General features: G+C 41.9%; 1 protein-coding gene across 1 annotated transcript; it reads left to right on the top strand.

Annotated features, from left to right (window-relative positions):
- The first annotated feature begins 5,432 nt into the window (after positions 1-5,432).
- On the top strand, positions 5,433-18,974 carry med14 (mediator complex subunit 14). Its single transcript, XM_070914737.1, has 29 exons — positions 5,433-5,608; positions 6,157-6,183; positions 6,295-6,400; positions 6,537-6,710; positions 6,866-6,995; positions 7,118-7,246; positions 7,427-7,534; positions 8,450-8,582; positions 8,738-8,888; positions 9,015-9,126; positions 9,480-9,605; positions 9,834-9,912; positions 10,244-10,403; positions 10,546-10,740; positions 11,006-11,140; positions 11,273-11,349; positions 11,485-11,645; positions 11,801-11,947; positions 12,287-12,531; positions 12,797-13,066; positions 13,645-13,897; positions 14,379-14,501; positions 14,720-14,896; positions 15,193-15,431; positions 15,541-15,720; positions 15,924-16,031; positions 17,635-17,760; positions 17,877-18,066; positions 18,210-18,974. The coding sequence occupies exons 1-29, from the start codon at positions 5,433-5,435 to the stop codon at positions 18,281-18,283; spliced, it is 4,311 nt and encodes a 1,436-aa protein (XP_070770838.1). The 3' UTR covers positions 18,284-18,974.
- Positions 18,975-24,144: the final 5,170 nt, after the last annotated feature.

Here is a 24,144-nt window from a genome sequence, read left to right on the forward strand (position 1 = left end):
CTGTGATCAAAGTCAGTAAGGTGCAGGACATTAAAAATTGGAAGGGAACATGACTTGATGGTTTTTAGACAAAAATCAAGGCATCCTCTGTGCTGTTTAACCAGCTGAAAGCTAAATGAAGTTGACAATCACAATATAAAGTTTATCCTGTGTAAAATCAAGCTCCAAAGAACAGGAGTCCATGAGTCACTATGATCTCAATTTTACTTACTTTCTAAAAGCCCATATCCACTGATTATTCTGCCCAGAAACATCAATAGTGTACCAGATCAACACATGACTGGAAATAAGAATAGAATGTAGAATGTTTGATGCACAGTATACACACATTTGAGTTACAAATAAGACAACCAAAAACTTAATATAAACTGCTATTCTTCCTTCTTGGACAGGAATTGACTGGTTGTTACAGCTAAAACCAACTATCTGTTTTGCAAGTCCCTTACAGCTAGTTATCATAGGTGTACTAAAGTGGCTGATTTGACTTTAAGGGGCCATAAATCTATTTAGCAAGTAGCCATTCATGTCTTGTGAGATATAAATAGGGTGAAACCAAAGAGTTAAAACGTATGTTTGTTGCAGTGTTTTCTCAGTTGAAGGGTAGTGAAACTAGATTATTTCCTATTTTACAGGTGGCCAGTAAAATCTGCATCAACAATTGCAGCTGTCATTACAGACAGCACATAACATTACAGTCATTATTATAGGGTATTTTTTGGCTTGCTGAGAACGAAATGTCATATCATGTATCTAAAGCTACTATCAGTGAAACCACTCTGTAGCTAACTATCTACTAATGGAGGGATAGGGTGGGTTACTTTCATGACGCACAAAAACATAATGTTATGCTTTATCAATAGTGTCAAAAAAGTGACACTCACGGTAACAACAGCCACTATTAAGACAAGCGCTAAGCTAGGTACAACTGCGGCCTTTTGCACTGAACCGGCTTTGAAACGTTAGTGTTATTTAAAAAGACAACATCTTATAGACGGATAAAACGGCCATGCAACATTATGTGTGTTAAGTTATCTTGGAATATATTCAAAATTAGACATCCCAGGTGGATATAAAGTACACGGTGACATTACGTAACTATCGTTACAAACTAGGGCCGTCAACAACCGTTAACAGCTGGTGGTTTAGGTAGTTAACGCCTGCTGTTAGCTAGCTGCGGCAACTATCGTTAGGTTAGCCTGCAAGGCGATCCGCCCAGACAGTAGAGCAGTGACGGCCTTGTCGTCCAAAGCCCATTGCGCTGAGACACGAAGGCCTCATTATTCGGTCGGGCCCGACGTTATACTTGCCCAGCAAGCCTTTCCGACATAGTGGGCTAGCTTAAGCACACAGAGAATTGAGTTAATAACTAAAATCATTGTCGATCTAACATCACTTTCCCTGACGTTATTGTTGACCACCCATGTTCCTGTAACGCCATTTACAATGAGCATCGGTCGAGCTAGCGTGCTAACGAAGAGCAATGAAGATAAACAGTTGATGTTAGCTAGCCGTTAGCTTACGTGCGAGTAAATAGCCGAAGGTGCAGTTAGCTAGCGTTTCTATTTTGACAAGTGGCTTGCTGATATGACTCGACAACTAACTAGTTTTCTAATCTATAAAACGAACACCGTGTGATTAAGCTTAACGTCACTTTGCAGCCATTTCAGTGTCCAAAATAAGCTAGCATAGCTAGCTATCTTAGATAACGTAAAATATGTTAGTGACAGAGGAGTCGTCTATTTCCTGAAATGTAACAGTGTTCTGACCTGTACCGTCTAACGCTAAGTTATAACTTAGCTAAAACAAACTGTAAATGAGATATTGAAAGCAAAAGTGAAGCAAAATGATAACATCTGTGTGGTTTCGATAAACATATTACTTAAATCTAAAAACAAATAGGAGTGCAGGATAACCAAATTTCAGTAACTTGTAAACATGAGACGTTTAAAGGAAATGTTCCTTCTCAGTCTGTAGACAGTGTCGAGGACCATTTGCGGGTAGCTCGCGCTAGCTAGGCTTCAGTGGATCTAGCGGTGTAAGCTAATCAGACTACATTACCGTTAAGACCATGAATTGCAGTTTAATCGCGATGACATTGTCAAAGATTCAATAAGCAGTAGCTAACAGAGAAACAACCGCAAGCAAATGAAGAACACAAGTAACCCAAATGCAGTATTGTTACCTTACATCCACCACCAGCTGACGCTAATACTCGCAGTAGCCAGCTAACAATCACCAGCCAGCGTTCCGAGCTAGTTAGCTAACAACTCACCAGGAATTTGATATGACTTCCCCCTCTATTCACGGGCTACGTCCAGCCTTGAACGATGGTGTCGTCGTATATTACATAAACGTGGCCTATATCTGTGACAGTTTCGCAGGACCCAAACCTGTTACTAGAAAGATCTAATTCCTACGTTTTTTTCCTCTGCTTCTGGGTGTTTTTCCTGCGTCACCGGCGCGGTAACAGCCCCCTAACTCTATCTCGTCCGATTTCTGGGGCTTGTCACTTCGGTCCCAGCAGTCACTCACAACTTGATTCAGTTCAACATGGCGGAAGCGCAGTCGGACACAAATGCTGCTCAGTAAAAACAGGCCGGGCGACTGTGTGAACTCTCAACAGTCAGCGTTGTCTATGAGCTAGTTTGCGCCGCAACCGAGAGCAGCTCAGCAAACACAACACCCGCTGAATGGAAAGGGCATAAAACCGCTCTCAATTCTGATAAGTGACTCCGGCTCCAGCGGGGATCTCCAATCCGTAGTTTGATTAAAACCAGGCGGAAAAAACTGAGCAACCTGACGCACTTGACTATATCGCCTCCTATCGCACGGGGTGGTCATAAATGAATAGGAAATGTCATAAAAATTAAAAGTAACAGAACGCAGGCAAATTCAAACGTACACACAAACTGACATTTCAGCACTTATCTGAGAGGGTATGGGTGGAAGAAAATACAGGCAAGGTACAAACGTAATAGAGTCATGGCCAACTATATCCTCAAAAGTTAAGCAAGACTACTTTGGTATGGAAAAGTTGTGTCCATGGAAAATGAACTATGATTAGGGTATGGTTATGGTTAGGTAAAAACTTTGGTCATGGTCGGATTAAATGGTAGGGTCACAATTTTTCAAGTGTGTCCTAAAACAATCGTCAGATGCATTTGAGCATTGAAACAGGTTTTTCTTGCTGTAATCATTCCTCTTATTCATACATTCATACAAGTTATTTCAATTTGAGGGGTGGGGGACAAAATGCACAGTCCTCTCTCTCTGCAAAAATATATTCCAAAGTTTATCTGAGGCTCGTATGAGGCTTCAGCCACCCGAGTTGGAAGTAGCCTACAGTGGATATCAGAATTAGATTTATTGGCCAAGTATGTGTACACATACAAGGAATTTAACAGCGGTTTTATGTTGCTCTCAGTGTACTTAAACACAGTTCCAAGAACAATTAACAGGTAGATAGAAATGGACATACAGCTTAAAACAAGGACAACAAAGCTGAACAAAGATAGGTAAAAAATAAACATAGAACTATTATGTACATACAAGTAGGTGAAAAATATATACAGTATGTGTATATAAAAATATATAAAAAGCAACAATGAACAACAACATACAATGTATATATACAAGTCAAACTGTTTCTATAAATTCCAAATGTTTTTAATACAAAACTCCTTGATTTTGTTACCAGTCCTCCACTGCAGCTCAACAGGGAAACACTGTCTCTGGAAACAGAAAGAGAATATTTTATAAAGTTGGAATATATCAACTTAATTTGTCTAAGACAGACTAGTGAAGTCTCAGCTACAGATAAACTTTGGAAGGTATTTTTACACATAACAAGGACTGTGGATTTTGCCTCCCCATCACTTACATTGAAATCACATTAAGAAGGAATATCTTAATAGGATGAACAGAAAAAAATTATTACAGCAAGCATGTTCCTCCCCATGTAAGCTCAATATCAGCTGCAATAATGATGGTCTTACAACAACATTTTGACACTGGGTTTGACTCTCAAAATCGGGTAATAAAGCAGTACCCACTCTACCCTTATCATTGATATTGCACTTTGGTAGTCACACTTAAACAAGTCACCAAACTGGCTTTGAATGAGAGTCCAATCACAAATCAGAGGGATTTTACAAAGATGGTATTTACTACAGGGCATTTGTACTGATTCTATTACAATGTTTACAATTCTTTACTTTCTTGTAGTTGCAGTACACAAGCAGCTAGCTTTAAGGGGCACATTATTTTTAATTGACCAAATACACCTCTCAATATCAGACTAAGAAAAACAGTAAATGAGATGATAGAAAATACATAACAAATCATGTATGAATATGGGTGTGTGCATATAATTTATGTCTTGATACAGGGAGTTCTCTACAGGTCTTTGAAAAGAAGATTCTACAGAAGGAAGACAGCTGATCTGCTCTCCTCTGATGAGACAGCAAAAACAAGGCCAATATTAACTATAGAGAATACACATACAAGTGTATGTGTGTTTTACAGTTAGACAGTCTTTAAGCTTTACAGTATAAATGCTCTACTGTAATTGTGGTTTAGAGTATGATACTGTAATAGTGTTTTTCAGTATATCTGGCCTACTGTAATTGTGGTATTAGTCAAAGTATAGTGAATAAAACAGGTATTTATGGTCAACAGATCTGTACAAATTAAATCCATGAAGACGCAAAAGAACAATGTCACAAAACGAATTTTAAGACAGTGGTTTAAAGAAATAATATATTCTGTTCCTACTTTAAAGCCTCTTGAGGCAAAATTGTATATTGGGCTATATAAATAAACCTAACCTGACTATTTGTTGTTGCCTACCAAATAGTGCCTCTGTTAAGATTTTGTAATGTAGCATTTTGTGATTAATTGTGTTAAGGGCTTTTGTTTATTCGTTAACATCTTCTGTCATCTGTTACCAGGGCAACAGATTAGAGAATACGTTAAGGGACAAATGACAGACTGATACAAGCTACACACTTCTATGGCATCGTAAACAAGACATTAAACAAATTGTTTGGTCCCGCAGTTACCCCAGTCTGTGAATAGTGGCCTAGCGTAAAACACTGTAATGAGGAGACATTCACGACTCTCACTCCTCAAGGCTCTTGTCTGGGTTTTCTTTCCCACCAGACCTATAGTAGGGATTCCCGACAGCAAAGATGGCGGCTGAGCGGCGCTGAGTCTTCTCCGTAATGAGTTACCAAATTTGGTGTATTTGTTGATTTTTTTCTGCTGAACAAGGAAACCAAGTCCATACCGAGGAACTCGTCTCATGAAAGAAATGTTGTGAGACTGCGAAGAAAATCTTTTCACAAGGAGTTAGCCACTGCAACTCGATAGTTTTCCGTTGTAGCTCTGGGTGTGCATCGCCGTAGCTAACTAGTCCGTATCGTCATTGTAAAATGGCTCCGGTGCAGATTGGGTCAGATGGGCAGCTCGTCCCACTCGGAGGTCCGGTTGTCTCGGGTCCACAGCCACCACCACCCGGGACCCCGGCCACACAGGGGGTCCGACTGAGCCTGCTGATTGAATTTCTTCTCCAGAGGACCTACCATGAAATTACCCTGCTGGCAGAACTGTAAGTAACATTCTAGCGTTGTAGGCCTCAAAGCTAGGGTAACCGGCGGGCTAATAAGCTAACGTTAGTAAACTCAGAGGATGCTCTCCTTCCAGCCACTTAAATGACGGGCTCATGAAGTTGCGACCAATCGAGAAGTGAGGAGATGCTTTTCATATTGACGTCGGGGATGAGCTCTAACAAAGTGGATAGCAGAGCTAGCTAGCTACTGTTATGTGAGGGGGCGTACCGGTAAACAACATATGTCTAAAGATACTAAAGTTATAGCTAATGGTTAATTATCCAAGATAAGTGTTTGTGGGGGGCGATAAATATGTGGGACAACAGGTTGATGATGGACCACTTGTATCAGTCTGCTGTCCCAAAGCCAGTTTATACTCATCTTGGTACCTTTTCACCCATTTGCCAACTGAAAAGATGAACGTTTTTATTTGCTGTATTTAAACTGAGAAGCTCAGAGTTTTGACAGGTAATACGTTGGGCTGTTTCTCTACTTTCAGTATAAGGACAATGGCAATAATTAAACGTTTTAATGTTTTTTTTTCTAGACTTCCCAGAAAAACGGACATGGAGAGGTATGTTCCATTGAATTTCATTCAGAACTGCTTTATCCCTTCACTCCTTTGGCCACTCATTCTGTTAAGCAAAATTTTGTTTAAACTTTAATCTCCTGTTTCTTTTTTCAGGAAAATTGAGATTGTCCAGTTTGCCAGTCGCACCAGGCAGCTATTTGTGCGTCTGCTAGCCCTGGTGAAGTGGGCAAGCAATGCAGGGAAAGTTGAGAAGTGTGCGGTATGTTGCATTAATTTGACTTCCCTAATATCACTCTGTGTAGGTGGATTTTGGTAATACTCTGCAAACTGCCTTGTGTTCATCAGAACTCAAATCAACTTACTGTCACCTCTCTTCACGGTATCCATGGTAACAGATGATTTCCAGCTTCTTGGATCAGCAGACCATCCTGTTTGTGGATACAGCTGATAGGCTTGCATCACTGGCCAGAGATGCCCTGGTACATGCTCGTTTGCCCAGCTTTGCCATCCCGTTTGCCATTGATGTTCTCACCACAGGATCATACCCACGCCTGCCCACATGTATACGAGTAAGTTTGTTAAACTTCCTTCTTTGCGGGCTGGGATTGCTAATCTATAGTCCTGTATGAAAATATGTTGGGAGATCAAACTCGAGGCTTTTAACAACCTCCTCTCTTGTATGTTTGGTATGTCAGCAAAATTGTTTCTGTGTCCATTTGTGTAGGATAAAATCATTCCTCCAGACCCCATCACTAAGGTTGAGAAGCAGACCACCCTGAGCCAGCTTAATCAGATTCTACGACACCGCCTTGTCACCACAGACTTACCACCTCAGCTAGCAAACCTCACTGTTGGTAAGAAGCTTGTGTAAACCCATTATGGTATATTTTCACTGACAGCCATCCTCGTAACCTCTTTGGCAGTTTGTTTTCAGTTGTATTGGTGATGAGAAGATTTTGTGTGTATATTTGTGTAGCTAATGGGCGTGTAAAGTTTCGTGTGGAAGGAGAGTTTGAGGCCACTTTGACGGTGATGGGAGATGACCCTGATATTCCCTGGAGGCTGCTGAAGCTGGAGATTCTGGTGGAGGACAAAGAAACTGGAGGTAAGTCATTTAGTCCTCCAGCTCTGCTGCACACCACGGTCGGCACCATTGACAAGCTGATTGACAATGTACTTAATTGCTAATGTTTTTCCCTTTCCCATTCACTCTTAACTGATTTGTCTGTCTGTCACCCTCATTCCCGCGCTCCATCTCTCCCCCCCTCCCCCTCTGTATTGACAGATGGCCGAGCGTTGGTCCACAGTTTGCAGGTGAACTTCATCCATGAGTTGGTCCAGGCACGTCTGTGTGCAGATGAAAAACCCCTACAGGACATGTACAACTGCTTGCGTATCCTTTCATTGTCTTTGTTTGTTTATCTGCACACAAACACAGGCATTTTGTGTATGTCCTGCACAAAACCACTTGGCTTTTGTCCCAGTCTGATGTGAACTACTGCAGTAGTGCAGGAGAGTGAGTCGGAGCATATAGAGTATTGACTGGTCAAGCAGACGCGTGCAGCATTCCAATGAGAAACACAGCTGCAGAATTGCATCCTTCTTAACCCCCTCTTCTTTCATTAAGTCTCAAACAACACAACCTCCTTCTGTTACTGACAGGGAAAGGGCAGCCCTGTTCTCACTGCGACCTGTGACCCAGTCAGGCCATGTGAGGTGTAATTAACTTCTTATGGAGTGTGTTTCCAACACCTGTCAATACTGTACTAAGAAACTGATATTTTTTTATGTGTCCACGTTTTTGGGAAAAAGCGAAATTACATTATTACAAAAAGTTTACCATCATGTCAACATCAAAACCAATCAGCTAACATTTGTATTGTCAGGTAGTGATAATCGTGCCATCCATCAAGCTGTTGTAACCCATACATATATGTTCTGATCAGACAGTCAGAGGCCTATCACTCTTCAGTCTATGGCAAAATGTGAAGAGAAACGACAGCTTGTTAGCATTCACGCTAATATCAAAGACCCTAATCAAGCATGCGAGCTGAGCACGACTGTGCTTATCACAATGCTAATCAGTACATCTCTGTTCTTCCTTTCCTCCACCAACGCTAGCTGTGCAGCTTACCGTGTCAAAGAGCAGTCTGTGTTGGGCACAAATACCCCTTTTACCAACAAAGTGTATCTGTCTTGAGGATATGTGTGTGTGTTGAATGTTAATGGAAAGATGTGTATAGTACTTTTATTTCTATTCACCTGGTATTTTACCACACTGTGTCTTCTTTAACCGCATTGTTTCCAGACTCCTTCTGTCTGTCACTGCAGCTAGAGGTGCTCCACTCTCAGACTCTGATGCTAATTAGAGAGCGATGGGGAGACCTGGTGCAAGAGGAGAGATATATGCCCGCAAAATACCTCACGCTGACCGTCTGGAAGTAAGACTTTATAAATTTCCCCCACATATATGGACAAGAACACTGTGTCCTCAAAAAACGACCAAAATCGAATGATGAGAGAAAGCTCAAAATAGCAGAATGCATTCATACAGTTTTCATTCATACTCTGTCATCTTTTTTCTTTGTTTCTCCAGCCAACAGGTGTTGGGTAGGAAAACAGGTACAGCGTCTGTACATAAAGTCACTATCAAGATTGACGAATCAGATGGCTCTAAGCCATTGCAAATATCTCATGAGCCTCCTCTCCCTGCCTGTGACTCCAAATTAATGGAGAGAGCTATGAAGGTAAGGTAGACATGTGTATTCAATCAATGTGGGTTTTCAGTGTAATATAAAGAATGTGGCAGTATGGCTTACTGTACAAATATCTCACAATTTGATAATGTTTGTTTTCTCTCACTCATTCTTTAGATTGACCATCTGTCAGTGGAGAAACTTTTGATTGACAGTGTGCATGCCCGGTCCCATCAGAAGCTACAGGAGCTTAAGGCCATTCTAAAAACCAGCAATCCCAGTGACAACTGTATGTATTTACTCTCACTTTCACATCATTAAAACAGTTAAACACATTCTTTGGTATATATTGAGCAAATGCACAGAAACCAGTGTGGTCTCCTACAGCAACTGCAGCCTTGTGCCCATCAGTGACAACAATTAAAAAAGAGGCATTGTTTAGGATGCAGAAGGTGTCATTTTAACCCTCTACTGGGAGGGTCTTAATTATCATGAATTGCATGTTCAAAATTCCCATTAGCTCATAGAGATGTGCTCCCTCACGCATCCCCCATTCACCTTTTGTCAATTAATGTACTGTGACCTTGAGTCATCTGCAGTATTGAAAAGAGACACTTAAGTGTGTGTGTTTGTTTATTTCAGCATTCATCGAGACGGCTTTACCCACACTTGTTATTCCAATACTTGAGCCCTGTGGTCGTTCAGAGTGCTTACACATTTTTGTAGACCTGCACTCTGGCATGTTCCAACCCATGCTGTACGGATTAGGTAAGTAATAGCAAACATTAACTCTTTGTTCATTGTGTTGGTCCCAGTTTTTACTCAGAATGTGTGTATATAAGGTTTGGTTTTGTATGACAATAAACAAATCAACAATTTGGCTGGTAATGTGGTTAGGATGATTTAAAATCATGCTTTCTTTCTCTGTGATTCTACTTTTACTGTTTTGTATGCTCAGCTCTGTGAACATATAGCCCTGGTGTGTTCTCTCTCTAGATCAATCCATGCTGGATGACATTGAAAAGACCATTAACGATGATATGAAGCGCATCATCTCTTGGCTTCAACAACTGAAGTAAGTCCACCTCCTCAATTTTTAAATAGATATGAAAATGAAATGTATATTCACAGCTAACAGTATAAAATAGTTTTTGGCACAGCCGAAAGATAGCAGAGGCAGTTCAGAGTCAACAGCAGGAGCCACAGTCTGACGCCTGCCTCTAGCTTGTAAAAATTGACTAATTGCAGTCAGTAGCAACACTTGGCAGGGTAAGCAGGGTGTTGAATAGTCTTGCACTAGTGAACAGTGTGAATGCTGTGAGTATGAGTATGAAGCTATGAACCTCGGACCTTTTTTGCAACTTAGATTTCAGTGAGACACTGAGTCTTTCTTTCTCTCTGGCAAGGTTCTGGTTGGGGGAGCAGCGCTGTCGACAGTCTGTGAAACACCTTCCCACAGTGTGTGCTGATGTCCTTCACCTGTCCAACTCGACTTCTCACCCTGTTGGCAACTTGTCCAAACACAAACTCTTCATTAAGCTCACACGCCTTCCACAGTACTACATTGTGAGTTCCTCAACCAATATATTGCTTCCACTACAAAGTAAAAAAGTTATGATCTGCTTTCATTTTTATGTTCTCCCTCTAATTCTCCATTGTGGATCTTTCCAATTCCTCTCTTTCCTGCTCCTCATCTATTTTTTTGTAGGTGGTGGAAATGCTTGAAGTGCCTAGCAGTCCCACAGCGTTGCAGTACAAGTACTCTTTCCTGTCTGTGTCTCAGCTGGAAGGAGAAGACGGACCCATGTGCGCACAACTCCTGCAGCATTTCAAACCCAACCTAGAACACCTTGTTCAGGACACCACAACAGGGAGAGGGGTCCGACCTGGGACTAAGAGAAAGGTAGTCAGTGCTAGAGTAGTTATACAGTAGCAGTTATACACGTTACAGACTTTAATTTGTGTATGATGAAATGCAGTATATGTCATCATGTTTCCAGAGTTTTAATGAATGAGGTGCTGGCCTAGGGGTAAGACAGGTTGTACAGGTCAGCCTTCTCTTCTCTTCTCTTGAACATGTGTACCTTTTGAGAATGTGAGACAAGCCATTGCTAAGAAAAAGTAAACTAAATAAATGTCTTTCAATGTGCATTTTTTTGTCTCTGTAGATATCTGGGGACCAGGGGGACCCGGAGCCAAAGAAGCCTAAGCGGTCTGGAGAAATGTGTGCCTTCAACAAAGAGCTGGCTCACCTGGTAGCGATGTGCGACACCAATATGCCTTTCATTGGCCTCAGAACAGAGGTATGTCACAATGCTCAGACAGTTTGAATCATTCATGCCTGCTAGATCATAGATGTCCTAAAAACTTCAAGCATGACAATCCCAGTCTTGAGTTTTCTGGCTCATGCTTTGTGTCTGTTTGTCTTTGGGTAGCTGTCCAACATGGAGATCCCAAACCAGGGTGTACAAGTGGAGGGAGACGGCAGCAGTCATGCGATACGTCTACTGAAGTAATACACACAGTCACAAGCACACATGCATGCATTTGTGCACACATAATGACTGCCAAATGTCATTTTTCTTCAAAGTATGTCAACTGTGTCAGGACCATTGTGACTATACAGGGTAATTGTTTTATCCTGCAGGATTCCTCCCTGTAAAGGTGTAGGAGAGGAGACCAGGAGAGCTTTAGACCGGTCCCTACTGGACTGCACCTTCCGACTGCAGGGCAGGAACAACCGAACCTGGGTGGCTGAACTGGTGCTGGCCAACTGCCCCCTCAACAGCACACACAGCAAGGAGCAAGGTACACACCACATACAGGGTGTTCCAAGTGCATCTCACATTCATTTATGTGCCTTGATTTATCCAGAAAAAAAAGTATGGCCTTCATGTGAATATGGAAAACTGCCTGAGTCTGCTACATGACCCAGTGTTTAAACAATCTGTCCCCTCTGTTAGCCTCCACGCGGCACGTGTATCTGACCTATGAAAACCCTCTGTCGGAGCCGGTGGGTGGGCGGAAGGTGGTAGAGATGTTCCTTAATGATTGGAGTGCCATCAGTCAGCTCTACCAGTGCGTCCTCAACTTCTCTCGTGCACTGCCAGGTACGTGCATGGTCAAGATTGTAAATGAATGACTGTGTTGCATTTTGTTCAAAGTCAGTTCATCTTTAATCAGTCAGTATGTTTCTGGTCATTTTGCTGTAGGTTTGCAATGAAGGTGATGCATGTATTTTAAAGTAATAACAAACAACAAAAAATTAAAACCCAGAGTAGTCAGATTTACTTTATTAAGTCTGAGCCATGTGTGAAATCTGCACATAGTTGGAGTTACACGTAGTTAAGACTTGCACTCATCAGTGTTACCCAGTGTTGAATTAAAGCTTGGCAAAAGAAACACACCGATCTAATACAGCTGCACATTTCGACATTTCTTCCCTCCAGAGATGCCATCTTTCCTGAGCCTGTTCTCAGAAGTGCGGCTGTATAACTACCGTAAGCTGGTGCTGTGCTACGGGACAACTAAGGGCAGCTCTGTGACCATCCAGTGGAACTCCAGCAGCCACCGTTTCCACCTTGCCCTGGGCACTGTGGGGCCTAACTCTGGCTGCTCCAACTGCCACAATATCATCCTCCATCAGCTACAGGAGATGTTTAACAAGAATCCAAATGTGATGCAGCTGCTGCAGGTACACAGTAGCACAGTTGTGAAAATGCAGCCACAACATCTGGATCATAAATGTGTTCACTTAACATGTGCTTAACTACCTGATAAATGGGGCCTAACAGCACAAAGTATACTATATTCTGGTGTTCTCTGTTTTGTTTATACTTGCAAACTACTTTGTCATCTGTGCTACGTTCTCTATTTCTCCAATCACGGACCATCTACTTTTACTTAGCATTCTGAGTAATTTCCTGTCTAACCCAGCTTCTATTTATCATCTTCCTCAGGTGCTCTCTGACACACAGGCCCCTCTGAATGCAATCAACAAGCTACCAACAGTGCCCATGCTGGGCCTGACCCAGCGCACCAACACTGCCTACCAGTGCTTCTCCATCTTACCCCAGTCATCCACACACATCCGCCTGGCGTTCCGAAACATGTACTGCATCGACATCTACTGCCGCAGCCGTGGCGTGGTTGCCATCAGAGATGGAGCCTACAGTCTTTTTGACAACACTAAGATTGTTGAGGGCTTCTACCCTGCTCCTGGACTCAAGGTATACCAGACCTAGAGGCATCATAGTGGTGTCAACTAGCAGACTTAATCTGAGGGTGGGAATAAGTTTGCCTGCCAAAAAAATGCTTTAATTCGCAGAGGTTTAGATGAGATACCTCTCTCATGTCTGTACAGTAAATATGAGACTTCTGCCAGCAGCCGGTTAGTAGCAGAAACACCAGGAAGTCACTGTGAACGACCAAGAAATAGTCCAGCACATATCCCCCTATAAACCCATTTTACACTTTGGTTTTTATATAGATTAAAAACAATATACGATGTGTTAATTAGTTAGCTTTAGAGGTGCTGGGAGGCAGATTTAGTCATCTTTGGACCACCAGGTTAGCTGGTGTCTCAATGCTGGGCTAAGTTAACTGCATATTTCCCCTGTCATCACTACAGAGTGAAAAGGTCTTAAATTCTGTGTGTGGAGAATTGCAAGCGTCTTTTTCAAATCGGCGCAACTAAAGAATACAGCTGGAATTCAAGAGTAAATGTAATGCAGATATACAGTTTTATGATCAAGAACTTAAACAGCTTCTTAAATTAAGTTGTCCTTCTCCTCTCTCCCCTGTCTAGACTTTCCTGAATATGTTTGTAGACAGTAATCAGGATGCTCGTAGACGCTCTGTCAATGAAGACGATAACCCACCCTCGCCGGTGGGTGTGGACGTGATGGACAGTCTGATGAACCAGTTGCAAGCTCAACAGCAGCCACAGCAGACAATGAGAGGGGGTGCGGGAGGTGTCTACCCTCCTCTCACTTCACCACCGCCAAATTATCATGCTAATGTAACTCCCTCACCATCCATGATGCCCACCCAGTCACCAGGTAATAGCAAGTCTGGTACTTGGTGTTTGTCCAAGTATGTGTGAGTGAATGACATCCTGTATTGTGTGTGTTATCTGAGCTTTTCAAGCCGCCATACAGGATTATGACCAACAAGTCATTGTTTTTGAGTATATCACATTGCTGTCATCAACCTCCCTGCTGATTTATGCATTTGTTGCAAACTGTGTGAATGTCACAGAGAACGAGGAAGAGCAACCACGTGTGCCCATTTTTAATTTTGTGAGATCAGTTGTGTTTCTCATGCAACATACACACACCTCGCAGCCAAGGGGGGACAAAGCATGCATTTAGTCCTGCTCCTACCATTCCTCTCCATCTCAGCCCACCAGCCAGAGACTGCAGCCCTTCCGCCCTGCTTCAGCATGTGTGTACATGAGTGTGAGTGTGTGTGTAAGGAGAACTTGTCAACCTCAGAGTCTGACGAGCCATTTGGTATGTGTATGTGTGTGTGTGTGTGCAGGGAACATCCATGCCTCTGGCTCCCCTAGTGGAGCCCTGAGGGCACCCTCTCCTTTCGGGCCTACCCCGTCTCCGTCTTCTCTGGGCATAGCCATGGGCCAGACCAGCTTTGCCAGTCCCCACGGTAAGCAGCAGGGTGGCCGTAAATGCTGGCCTGGTGATAAATCTGGTCTGATGGGCAAGGGCTGGAACGGGCTGTACTGAACATCTTCACTAGGCACTTCTAGACGTTAGGAAGCATATGGCCTGTGGTTAGTGGGCACACAGTGGTGTATTCATCTGACTGTGTTTATTGTTTTAAGTGCTGTTTTGTTGCTGACTGCCACCTCTCCTTCACGCTAGGTGCTCTGGACCCCAGCTCTCCATATGCCATGGTGTCTCCCAGCCATAGGGGCCAGTGGCCAGGCTCACCCCAGGTCTCAGGGCCTTCTCCTGGGGCAAGGATCCATGGCATGTCCCCTGGTAACCCATCGCTGCACTCACCTATCCCCGACCCTCATTCTCCACGTGCTGGGACCAGTAAGTACTGCTTTCTCAGTATTGCCTCACCAAGATATATACTGAGTGGGGCATTTTACAGTTGAAAAATTGATCTGTCAGTGCTCTCTGGTGGACAAACTTTGTAACACAAACTAGGTGACACTGTTTCTATATATAAACCTAGTTTGGCTCTTCTGTACTGCACTTTTTGTTACTTATTGGCAGACAAATACATAGATACCAACATATCTGCAATATGTTAATATCAGCTGATGCATCAGTCTAGCTCTATTAAAAATGTTTTTTAACAATTTCTCTCTCCTTCTTTGGTTTAGGTTCACAAGTCATGCCTACCAGTATGCCTCCACCCCGCAAACTACCTCAGCGCCCCTGGGCTGCCTCCATTCCTACCATCCTCACCCACAATGCCTTGCATGTGCTTCTGCTCCCCTCACCCACTCCCTGCCTGGTGCCAGGCCTGGCAGGAAGCTACCTCTGCTCGCCGCTGGAGCGCTTTCTGGGTTCAGTTATCATGAGACGGCACCTACAGAGGATCATCCAGCAGGAGGCCAACGTAAGTGTTGCACAAGTCAAATCATGAGGATGATTTGGAGAGATTATTCCCTGGTGTTTTGTTTTTCTTTCTCAAATTACAACTTCACTTTCTGTGAACTCTCCTCCAGTTATCTATTGTGAACTCTAATGAGCCGGGGGTGATCATGTTCAAGACGGACGTGCTCAAGTGCCGCGTGGCTCTAAACCCAAAGAATTACCAGACACTGCAGCTCAAAGTCACTCCAGAGAATACAGGTCCCTGGTCCCAGGAGGAGCTTCAAGTGCTGGAGAAGTTCTTTGAGACGCGGGTAAGTAAAGGCAGCATCCACTTAAAGCCAAATTCATTAATTATTCAAACACGTTAATTTGAGCCATTTGTATGTGCATAGTTTAGAAGTAGTGACCTATGCATTTGGAAACATTTAAAGCTTAGCTGTAGTGGAGTGCTTCAATTAAAAGACTTTAAGGTCACTCATAGGAACACATATTCCACTGATCTATCTCTTTGTAGGTTGCTGGTCCTCCCTTCAAATACAACACTCTGAATGCCTTCACAAAGCTGCTGGGGGCACCCACGAACATCCTTAGGGACTGTGTGCGCATCATGAAACTCGAACTGGTGGGTAGCTGTGTCTTTTATGTGACGGATCGTTACATGTATTGAATCATGATTGTGTGTGAGCCTCGTCAATATATGTCAACGTTCAAAATGTTTTTCGTAGTTTTTTTTTTTCTTGAAATTCTCTTTTTATTTGAGTAGAAAGTCAACATGGACAAAACGTCTTACATTGTACACTGTTATTCAATTTTTGAAACCAAAATAAATCAAAACAAACAAACCAAAGAGTCCAGAGAAGAGAACCAAGGAGGTTACAAATCAATTGTCAAAATCAAAAGTCTGACTATATGGGTTGACAAATTCAGTCCATCCTTTCCAACATTTATCAAATATGTCTGTCTTGAGTCTCAGAGCAAATGTTAGTTTTTCCATTACAAAAATGTCATGTGTGGGCGGCCCTTGATCTAGCCATTTTTTCGTAATGGCTTTTTTACTAGCGACCAGCATTATTTTAAACATGTATGTTTTAGAAAAGCTGAGAAGCTGTGGTGGCATCTTACCCAAATACAGGACCTGAAAACAAAAGTCCATCTTTACTTTGAAAACGTTTTCCATGCTATCTCTGATTGTCTTCCAGTAGCTGTGAATCCCAGAGCATTCCCAAAACACATGATAATGATTTACTCTCTCAGTCCCACAGCCTCTCCAGCACGCTGTCTGCCTCCCTGTGGATTGTTTAAGTGTTGGCGTTATAAAGTATCTAACCATATTTTTCCAGTTAAACTCTCTCCATGACAGCCACTTGGTCGATTTTCATTGATTATCATTTAGGTTTTCCCACTCCTCTAGTGACATTACAAAGTTTCCGTCGCTTTCCCACTTTCCTTTTATGTAGGATGTGTTCACCCCGCTTATCCCTTGAAGGCACAGCTCAGCTCTGTATGCTGAAATAAAAACTCTCAATATACCAGGTCCAGATATTTATTTTTTCAGATCTTCTTTACTAAGTATTTTATTAACATGATGTGTCAGCTGTAAGAATCTAAAGAAATCCTGGCTGGCTAAACCATGTTGTTCCCTCAAATCTTGGAAGCTTTTGAGTGAGGATTTCTCAAAGAAATCCTAATAAATATTCAGCCCTCACTCCTGCCATGTTCTGAAATTAGCATCCAGCCTGTTTGGAATAAAATCTGGATTATAGGCCATCCAGCGAATCAATGAATAGGGCTCCTTGGGACCGAATGACTTAGACACTTTAAACCACTTTATTGAAGTGCAATATCTAACCATGGGTTAGGTTTTCCCCCAGGTGGTGTTTCAATGTACTATCTCCAATAATAGCCTGAAGTGGGACCTTGACTGAGGTCTGGCATTCAATCAGCTTCCATATTGCTGAATAGTCAGGGTTGCATATATTTACCACAGGTTTAATCTGAGCAGCTTGGTAATATGTTTTTAGGCACGGAAGAGCCAAACCCCCTTTGCCCCTAGGAGGCTGGAGGGTCTTGTATCTAACGCTTGGTTTCTTCCCCTGCCACAGGAATCTCGAAATCCACTTTTCCCATTCTACTGTGGTCTATCTTGATTAATTTCTTTACCTTTTTATATGAAGCACTCTGTGTTTGAAAGGTACTACATAATAAAATCTTGCCTGTCTCTGCAGTTCCCTGACCAGGCTGCACAGCTGAAGTGGAATGTCCAGTTCTGTCTCACCATCCCTCCCAGTGCTCCCCCCATTGCCCCTCCTGGAACCATCGCCGTGGTGCTCAAGTCCAAGATGCTCTTCTTTGTAAGTCTGAGCAGAGCCTCGCCATTAGCTCTCCACAACCAGGACACATCATATATACCTGTGTAGCATAATTTGACTAGCCTGACCCTGCGTGTTTGGTCTGTTTTGCCTCACAGTTGCAGCTGACCCAGCGTATCCCAGTTCCCCAGGAGCCAGTGAGCATTATCGTGCCCATCGTGTACGACATGGCCACAGGCCTCACTCAGCAGGCCGACATCCCCAGACAGCACAGCTCCTCTGGGGCTGCAGCGCTCATGGTCTCTAATATCCTTAAGAGGTTCAATGAACTGCACCCCGCCAGACAGGGTGAGACTCGCATGCTGATGAACACTGAATAATTTACTATAGTGAAAAAGTCCTTTCAAATATATCAAAACTGGTATCAACTGAATATTCAGTGTTGTTATAATGGCTTTGCTAACGGTTGGTGTTTTCTGTCTTTCTTCCAGGTGAGTGTACGATATTTGCTTCTGTTCATGAGCTGATGGCCAACCTCACTCTCCCCCCTGGCACTCGTCAGTAGAAACAACAAATTCAGAGCCAGTACTGGAACTGAGACCGAGGACGGGTCCATCCCGGAGCTAAGAAGAAAAAGGACAACTGTGGTTCCAAGATGTCAAAATCCAGCATGTGTCCTCTCTGCTTCAGCCACTGGACTATTGACCTGCTGTATAATCGCTGTTGTGAAAGGGAGTAAAAGTGTGTACAGTTGTGGACCACAGTCTGTATTCTTGACAGAAGCTAACAAACAAGATTTGCCGTTAAGGTAGATCATGGACGAGGGGGGGGCATTCGATGCAAAAGGATATAGATGTTATTTTTTCTTCCAGGTGCACTTGTAAACAAGATTATCTATTGCAATTAAGGTTGTTTACGAAAATATGTACATTGTTGTATATTTGAGTGTTGAAAAGAATCAGGTGAGTTAGATTTTTGCTAGAGAATTGTCTTCAGTTTTTCTTTTTTATAACGCCAGACTGATATTATCATAGTATCAGGAGATATATTCCTTAGCACACTATTTAAATGTCTTCTTGCCTTTACTTTGTCAAGACCTCTACATTTTTTATTTCAAACTTTCACTTTGGATACTGTAAAACTGTGACAAACTTTATAAGCCAGTTGTATTTTATTAAGACCCATTTTGAGTCCTTATTTGAAGGATTTGAGATGTCCTGTCTGACTTTGCTATTTAATAAACCAAGCCCAGAGTTGGTTTGTGCTTTGAGGATCTTCTACTGGCAGTGCTGACATAATCAGATAATTTACTTCAGTAAAAGTACCAATTCTACACTAAAAAAATACTCTTTTCAAGCAATGTCTTGCTTGAAAAGAACAGAAGTAGTAGCAATAACATGTACATGAAGTACCATATAGCCCCGAGAATAGCCCCTTACAGTGACACTCCAACTGCTTTCATATCTTGCTCTTCAGCTCCTTTCAGCACTTTTAACTTCAACTAATTCTCGAACTTCACTCCTAAATTGACTCTTGAACTTCATGCAGTGTTACGTTTAAAATGAAACTTCAACCCATTTCAGCACTTCCATTTGATTAAATGCCACTTCAGCTTCTTTAATATTGTAAACCATTTGAACTGCAAATTATTATTTAGCAGCAACACGTGCATTTTCTTCTGAGAATGTAGCCTTGTTTTAGTTATATTACTAATTATAATTGATGCATTAATATTTAACCAGTGTTGCAGTGGGTCGCTTTATATCATTTTGGATAATTCCATATGTATTAATGCATACTTTTATTTTAACTGAACTTACTCTGAAAGGTATAGATGTAATAAATAGGGCTACAGCGATAAAGCGATTAGGTGATTAAAAATTAATTGCTTGAAATCATTTTGCAGCAAATATGCTAATAATTTCCTAGTTCCAGCTTCTCAATTGTAAAGATTTTATTCTCTTATGTCATTTATAAACTATCTTTTGGCATATAAACCAAATGATTAATTGAGAAAATTATCGGCAGATTAGTCGATAATGAAAATGATCGTTAGTTGCAACCAGAGAAGAAAATGTAGTGGGGTATAAAGTAGAATATTTCCCCTTTCTAGTGGATTATAAGTATAAAGGGGTATAACACTAAAATACCTTAAGATTGCACTTAAGTACAGCACTTGAGTAAAAGTAGCCTACTTCAGGTGTGGTTGTTTAAACCTGTAGAGACCAGGCAGCTTCTTCATCAAGTGATGCCGAGGTCTTCATCCCTAAAACATGACATCATTCAGAGAGGCTGGTCCAGGCTCAGTCTGTGTGTGTGGGGGGCGTTCAGAACTGCAAATCAGACTGTGACTGCACGGCTGTTGTTGCATAGGGCGTGGGCATTGTTTTATTTTTTTAATTACATCAAGCTTTCAACAGCTTCATGGATCCTCCGGTGTCTAAGGATGCGTTCTTCACCTTGCGGCTGCGTGTGAGCACCGTCACCTGCGAGGAAACGACGAATTACGGATGAAGAGGCGTTGTTTTATTCATCCTGCCTGAAACCACTGACACTTGAACGCACCCCTTGCGATAGACACTTCTGACCAAGTGCAATGAAATAAACAAATAGACCCTTAAATGTTTTTTTTCTCCAGACTCATCTAGGCGGCTGTCTTTGCTTGCATGAGCTTCTTATGGACTTTAGCAGCGGGACACATTTAGGAGAACAGTGAGGTAACCGCAGCCGGTTCAAACATGGCAGTGAGCACATCAGAACCGCTCTGTCAGCCATGCGTTTACCATGAAGCTTTCAAAGGTAAGTCCCAGCATTACACACTCGTTTTTATATGTGGTTGTTGCAGCGTTTGGTTGAAATCACTCTGGTGCATCAGATTACATCTTGGAGGGGCAACACCACTCCTCTTCAGTCCTCAACCTGCATCCTTCCTCGGACCTGCCTGATAGATGACATATGCGCGTTGTTTGATAGGCTGTGTGTTTGTGTTTATTACGGGGTGAAGGAAAAAAGGGGGGAGATGTCAAGACAGGCCTACTGATTTGGTTGCTGTGTGGTCAGTGGAGCTACAGGTGAAGAGACCTCTGATGCCCGTCCAGCTGAGTCCAGAGCAGGTGGGCCTGGAGATGTTGTGTCTTTGTGGGCAGCTGGACCTCCTCATCAGGGCGCAGATGCAGCAGGTAGGGAGACCTGAGCGCTAACAAAGCTCACATTTATCTCCTCAGTTTTCATCAAACTGTCACGTGAAATTGAAGTAAATGTTCCATCAAAAACCATAATTATCCCCATGTGCACCTCCACCAGCTGAACCAAAGCAAATAAACAGGCATCTTGGAAGTATAATGTATAATATTAACTAATGCATAATACACACCCATTAAACTACAGCCAATTAGCTTTGGGTGTGCATGTATGTTAATTATATCACCATGTTGGCCGTACATCATGTTGTATGACAATGGGCTGATGTAACCATTAATGTCCATACTAGCTACTACAGTTGTGACTGTCATGTGTTTTACATCATATTTCATTTGTTTTTCTACAGTTTTGAGCAAAATAAAGCCTTATTACACCATAATTTACGTCATACTGCTTGAATGAATCAATAGAAAATTACCACTTCAGCAAAGCAAGTTAAGGAAACAGCTCTACTTGTTGCCTTTAATAATAATAATATTCACATTTAGGCCAAACACTCACATATATGCTTCTTGCATTATTAAATTGTAAGCGACAGTCGCAGGGTTTTTTTTATGGCTCTGCCTTCATCAACGTGTGTTAAATTCCTACTTTTCTGGATCTGTTACATTACATCTACATCTTTGAGATATCCTTGTGAGCCTGTCCCACATTGTAACGCTGACATTTACGACAGCAATCAAAGGCAGCATTAGGCTTGAAGAAGTCATTGCCATCTTAAGCATGATGGTGTGTCTCAGCATCCCAAGATTTATAAGCTGTTCACATCATTCTGTATAGAAGCTCCTCCTTTTATCCTGTGACATTATTCACAGTTGTGTTTCAGTTCCAGGAGCAGTTAGGACAAGGCTGTAGCCCAGAGGAGTCAGACACTTTCCAGGCTCAAGGTCAGTGTGACAAAGGATCAAAGTGTTTCATTTGACTTGGATAGCTCCTGTATGTTTGATGGGTTTTTTTGTGCTATACTCTTAAAGGATCAGAAATTCTTGACCAGATGCTGCAGTGCCTTGAACATCTACCAAAGCCTATGCCACAGCTGGAGGTATCACATCTAATAATATTGTCCAAATGAAACAGGAACCTGATTTTTATGGCATGGCATGTCATGGTATACTACCGAATTCACTACACATGCCTCCACTAAAAGATTCAAGGTAATTGTTACATGCTGCACCAGAAGTCAGTGGGTCTATGTGATTCCTCAGGATTACCTGGACATGGTGGGTCTATCAGCGATGTTTCCTCGTGTAGAGGTGTTCCTCATTCAAGGCAGCCCAGTGGACATGCTGGAGAGGCCGCCAATGGACGGTAAGAGATCCAGCTGAGGAGGACATAAATGTTTCCCCAGCCAGGAGGAAGAAACATATTTCAATCTGTTATGGTTTTTGAAGACTTGAGCTGGAATTCAATTCAATCCATGTAAAAAAAAAGCTGAAAATATTTAATTGTTTTTAATTAAAAAATATACATATTGTGCCATCCTTTTAATCTAAGCCCAAAAACCTGGAACAGATACTTATAGTTATAGCCGGTGGTGGGATTGTAACTACATACATTTAGTCAAGTACTGTAATTAAGTACATTTTTGCAATTGTACTTTCCATTTATACTACTTTATACTTACACTCCACTCGTTACATTACAAAGGCAAACATTATACTTTTTACTCCACTTTACAGCTATAGTTACAAGATGCTTTGAAGATTTATATACAAAACATAAACTTGGTTTATAGAATATGATGCGTTTTTATAGCCATTAGTTTTATTGTATTTTTGTTTTTTAACTTTAAATAGACTCCACCTTGACTTTCGACTACATTAAATGCTTCTTACGTATTACTGCATCAGTATTAACAATTGAATTATATGTATATAATAAAACATTCACAGGTGCTATTGTTCTGCATGATGAGTACTTTTACTTTTGAGACTTTAAAGTACATTTTGCTGACAATACTTGTAATAACTTTTACTTCAGTAAGATTTTGAATGTAGGACTTGTAATGAAGTATCTTTACAGATGTTCCTCCACCACTGGTATAGCAAGGTGAAAATGTATGTTGTCTCCGCACTTTTATATACACATGCCTTGTAGTTAATAACTATGACCTCACACATTTCAAGAATAGGGCTTTCTAATCACACCATGATTAAAACATGTTCCTGTTTTCCCAAAGAACTCAACTAATGCAAGCCGCTGCTTCTCTTGCAGAATACTTCTTCCACATTGCCAAACTGAACCAGCTCCTGGTGCTGAGTCAACAGCTAGAAGAAGACATCAGGCACCTTGGAAGTCATAAATACATCGCCCACCAGCTGTCGGTTATATATGTAAGGAGAATAAATCCTCTTTTCTGTTATGCATCAACCTCTATGTTTTCATTCCGCTGTAAGATATGTGCTCTTTTAACATTGCAGCAAGTCATCAGCTCTTTCAGAGGAATTCAGGCTTTCTCTGAGATAAAGAAAGACATTGAGGCCAACTTCAAACAGATGAAACAGTGTCTAGTGGTGGAGGAAGGCTCCAGGCATGAACCTCAGCTGGCTGCTCACTACATGAACTGGTGAGTTAAAATCCAAATGTTAAATCGTCAGAGGCGACGATTAATGCAACAGTAACAACAATATTCTGTTCTCTATGTAGGATATTAGAAATCACTCAAAGCTTAACATCAGTGGTGTTGTCACTGCCGGAGGAGCTGACAGACGACCTTCACCAGGCCGTGACCTTCATGTCACAGTTACTGTCTTGACTCAACCGGACCAGCGCCTCTGTATCTATGAATCCTGATGTTCGGCTGCACCAGGTTTCTCCTGGAGGAGTCTTCTGCTTTTAAACGAACTGATGTTGTTATGACTGTGAAAAGGTGCTACACAATAGGTTTTTATATTGTCCTCCTGAATGTGGCCCATGTTAGTCCCGATGGTGAGTCAGTTGTTGGAAATGAATGTAAGCTTGTTGAATCCCTCCTTGCACTACTGTTATAACTACTGTTATAATTCTTTCTTTTTTTTTTTAACTAAAGTGGAATAATAAAATTGAATGCAATAGGGTAATGTGTTTGCTTTCTCTCTGTTATGGGACTGTGTATGTCCTCACTTCAGACATGTTTGGCTGACATTTTGATTTGTCATGGCAGGTAAAGCACAGGTGTAAGGTAAAATTAAAAATACCATGGTCTAAAAATACCCCATTACCATTACCCCATTCATATTCTGTTTT

Source organism: Enoplosus armatus, chromosome 11 (genome assembly GCF_043641665.1).
Source record: "Enoplosus armatus isolate fEnoArm2 chromosome 11, fEnoArm2.hap1, whole genome shotgun sequence".
Taxonomy (NCBI): Eukaryota; Metazoa; Chordata; class Actinopteri; order Centrarchiformes; family Enoplosidae; genus Enoplosus; species Enoplosus armatus.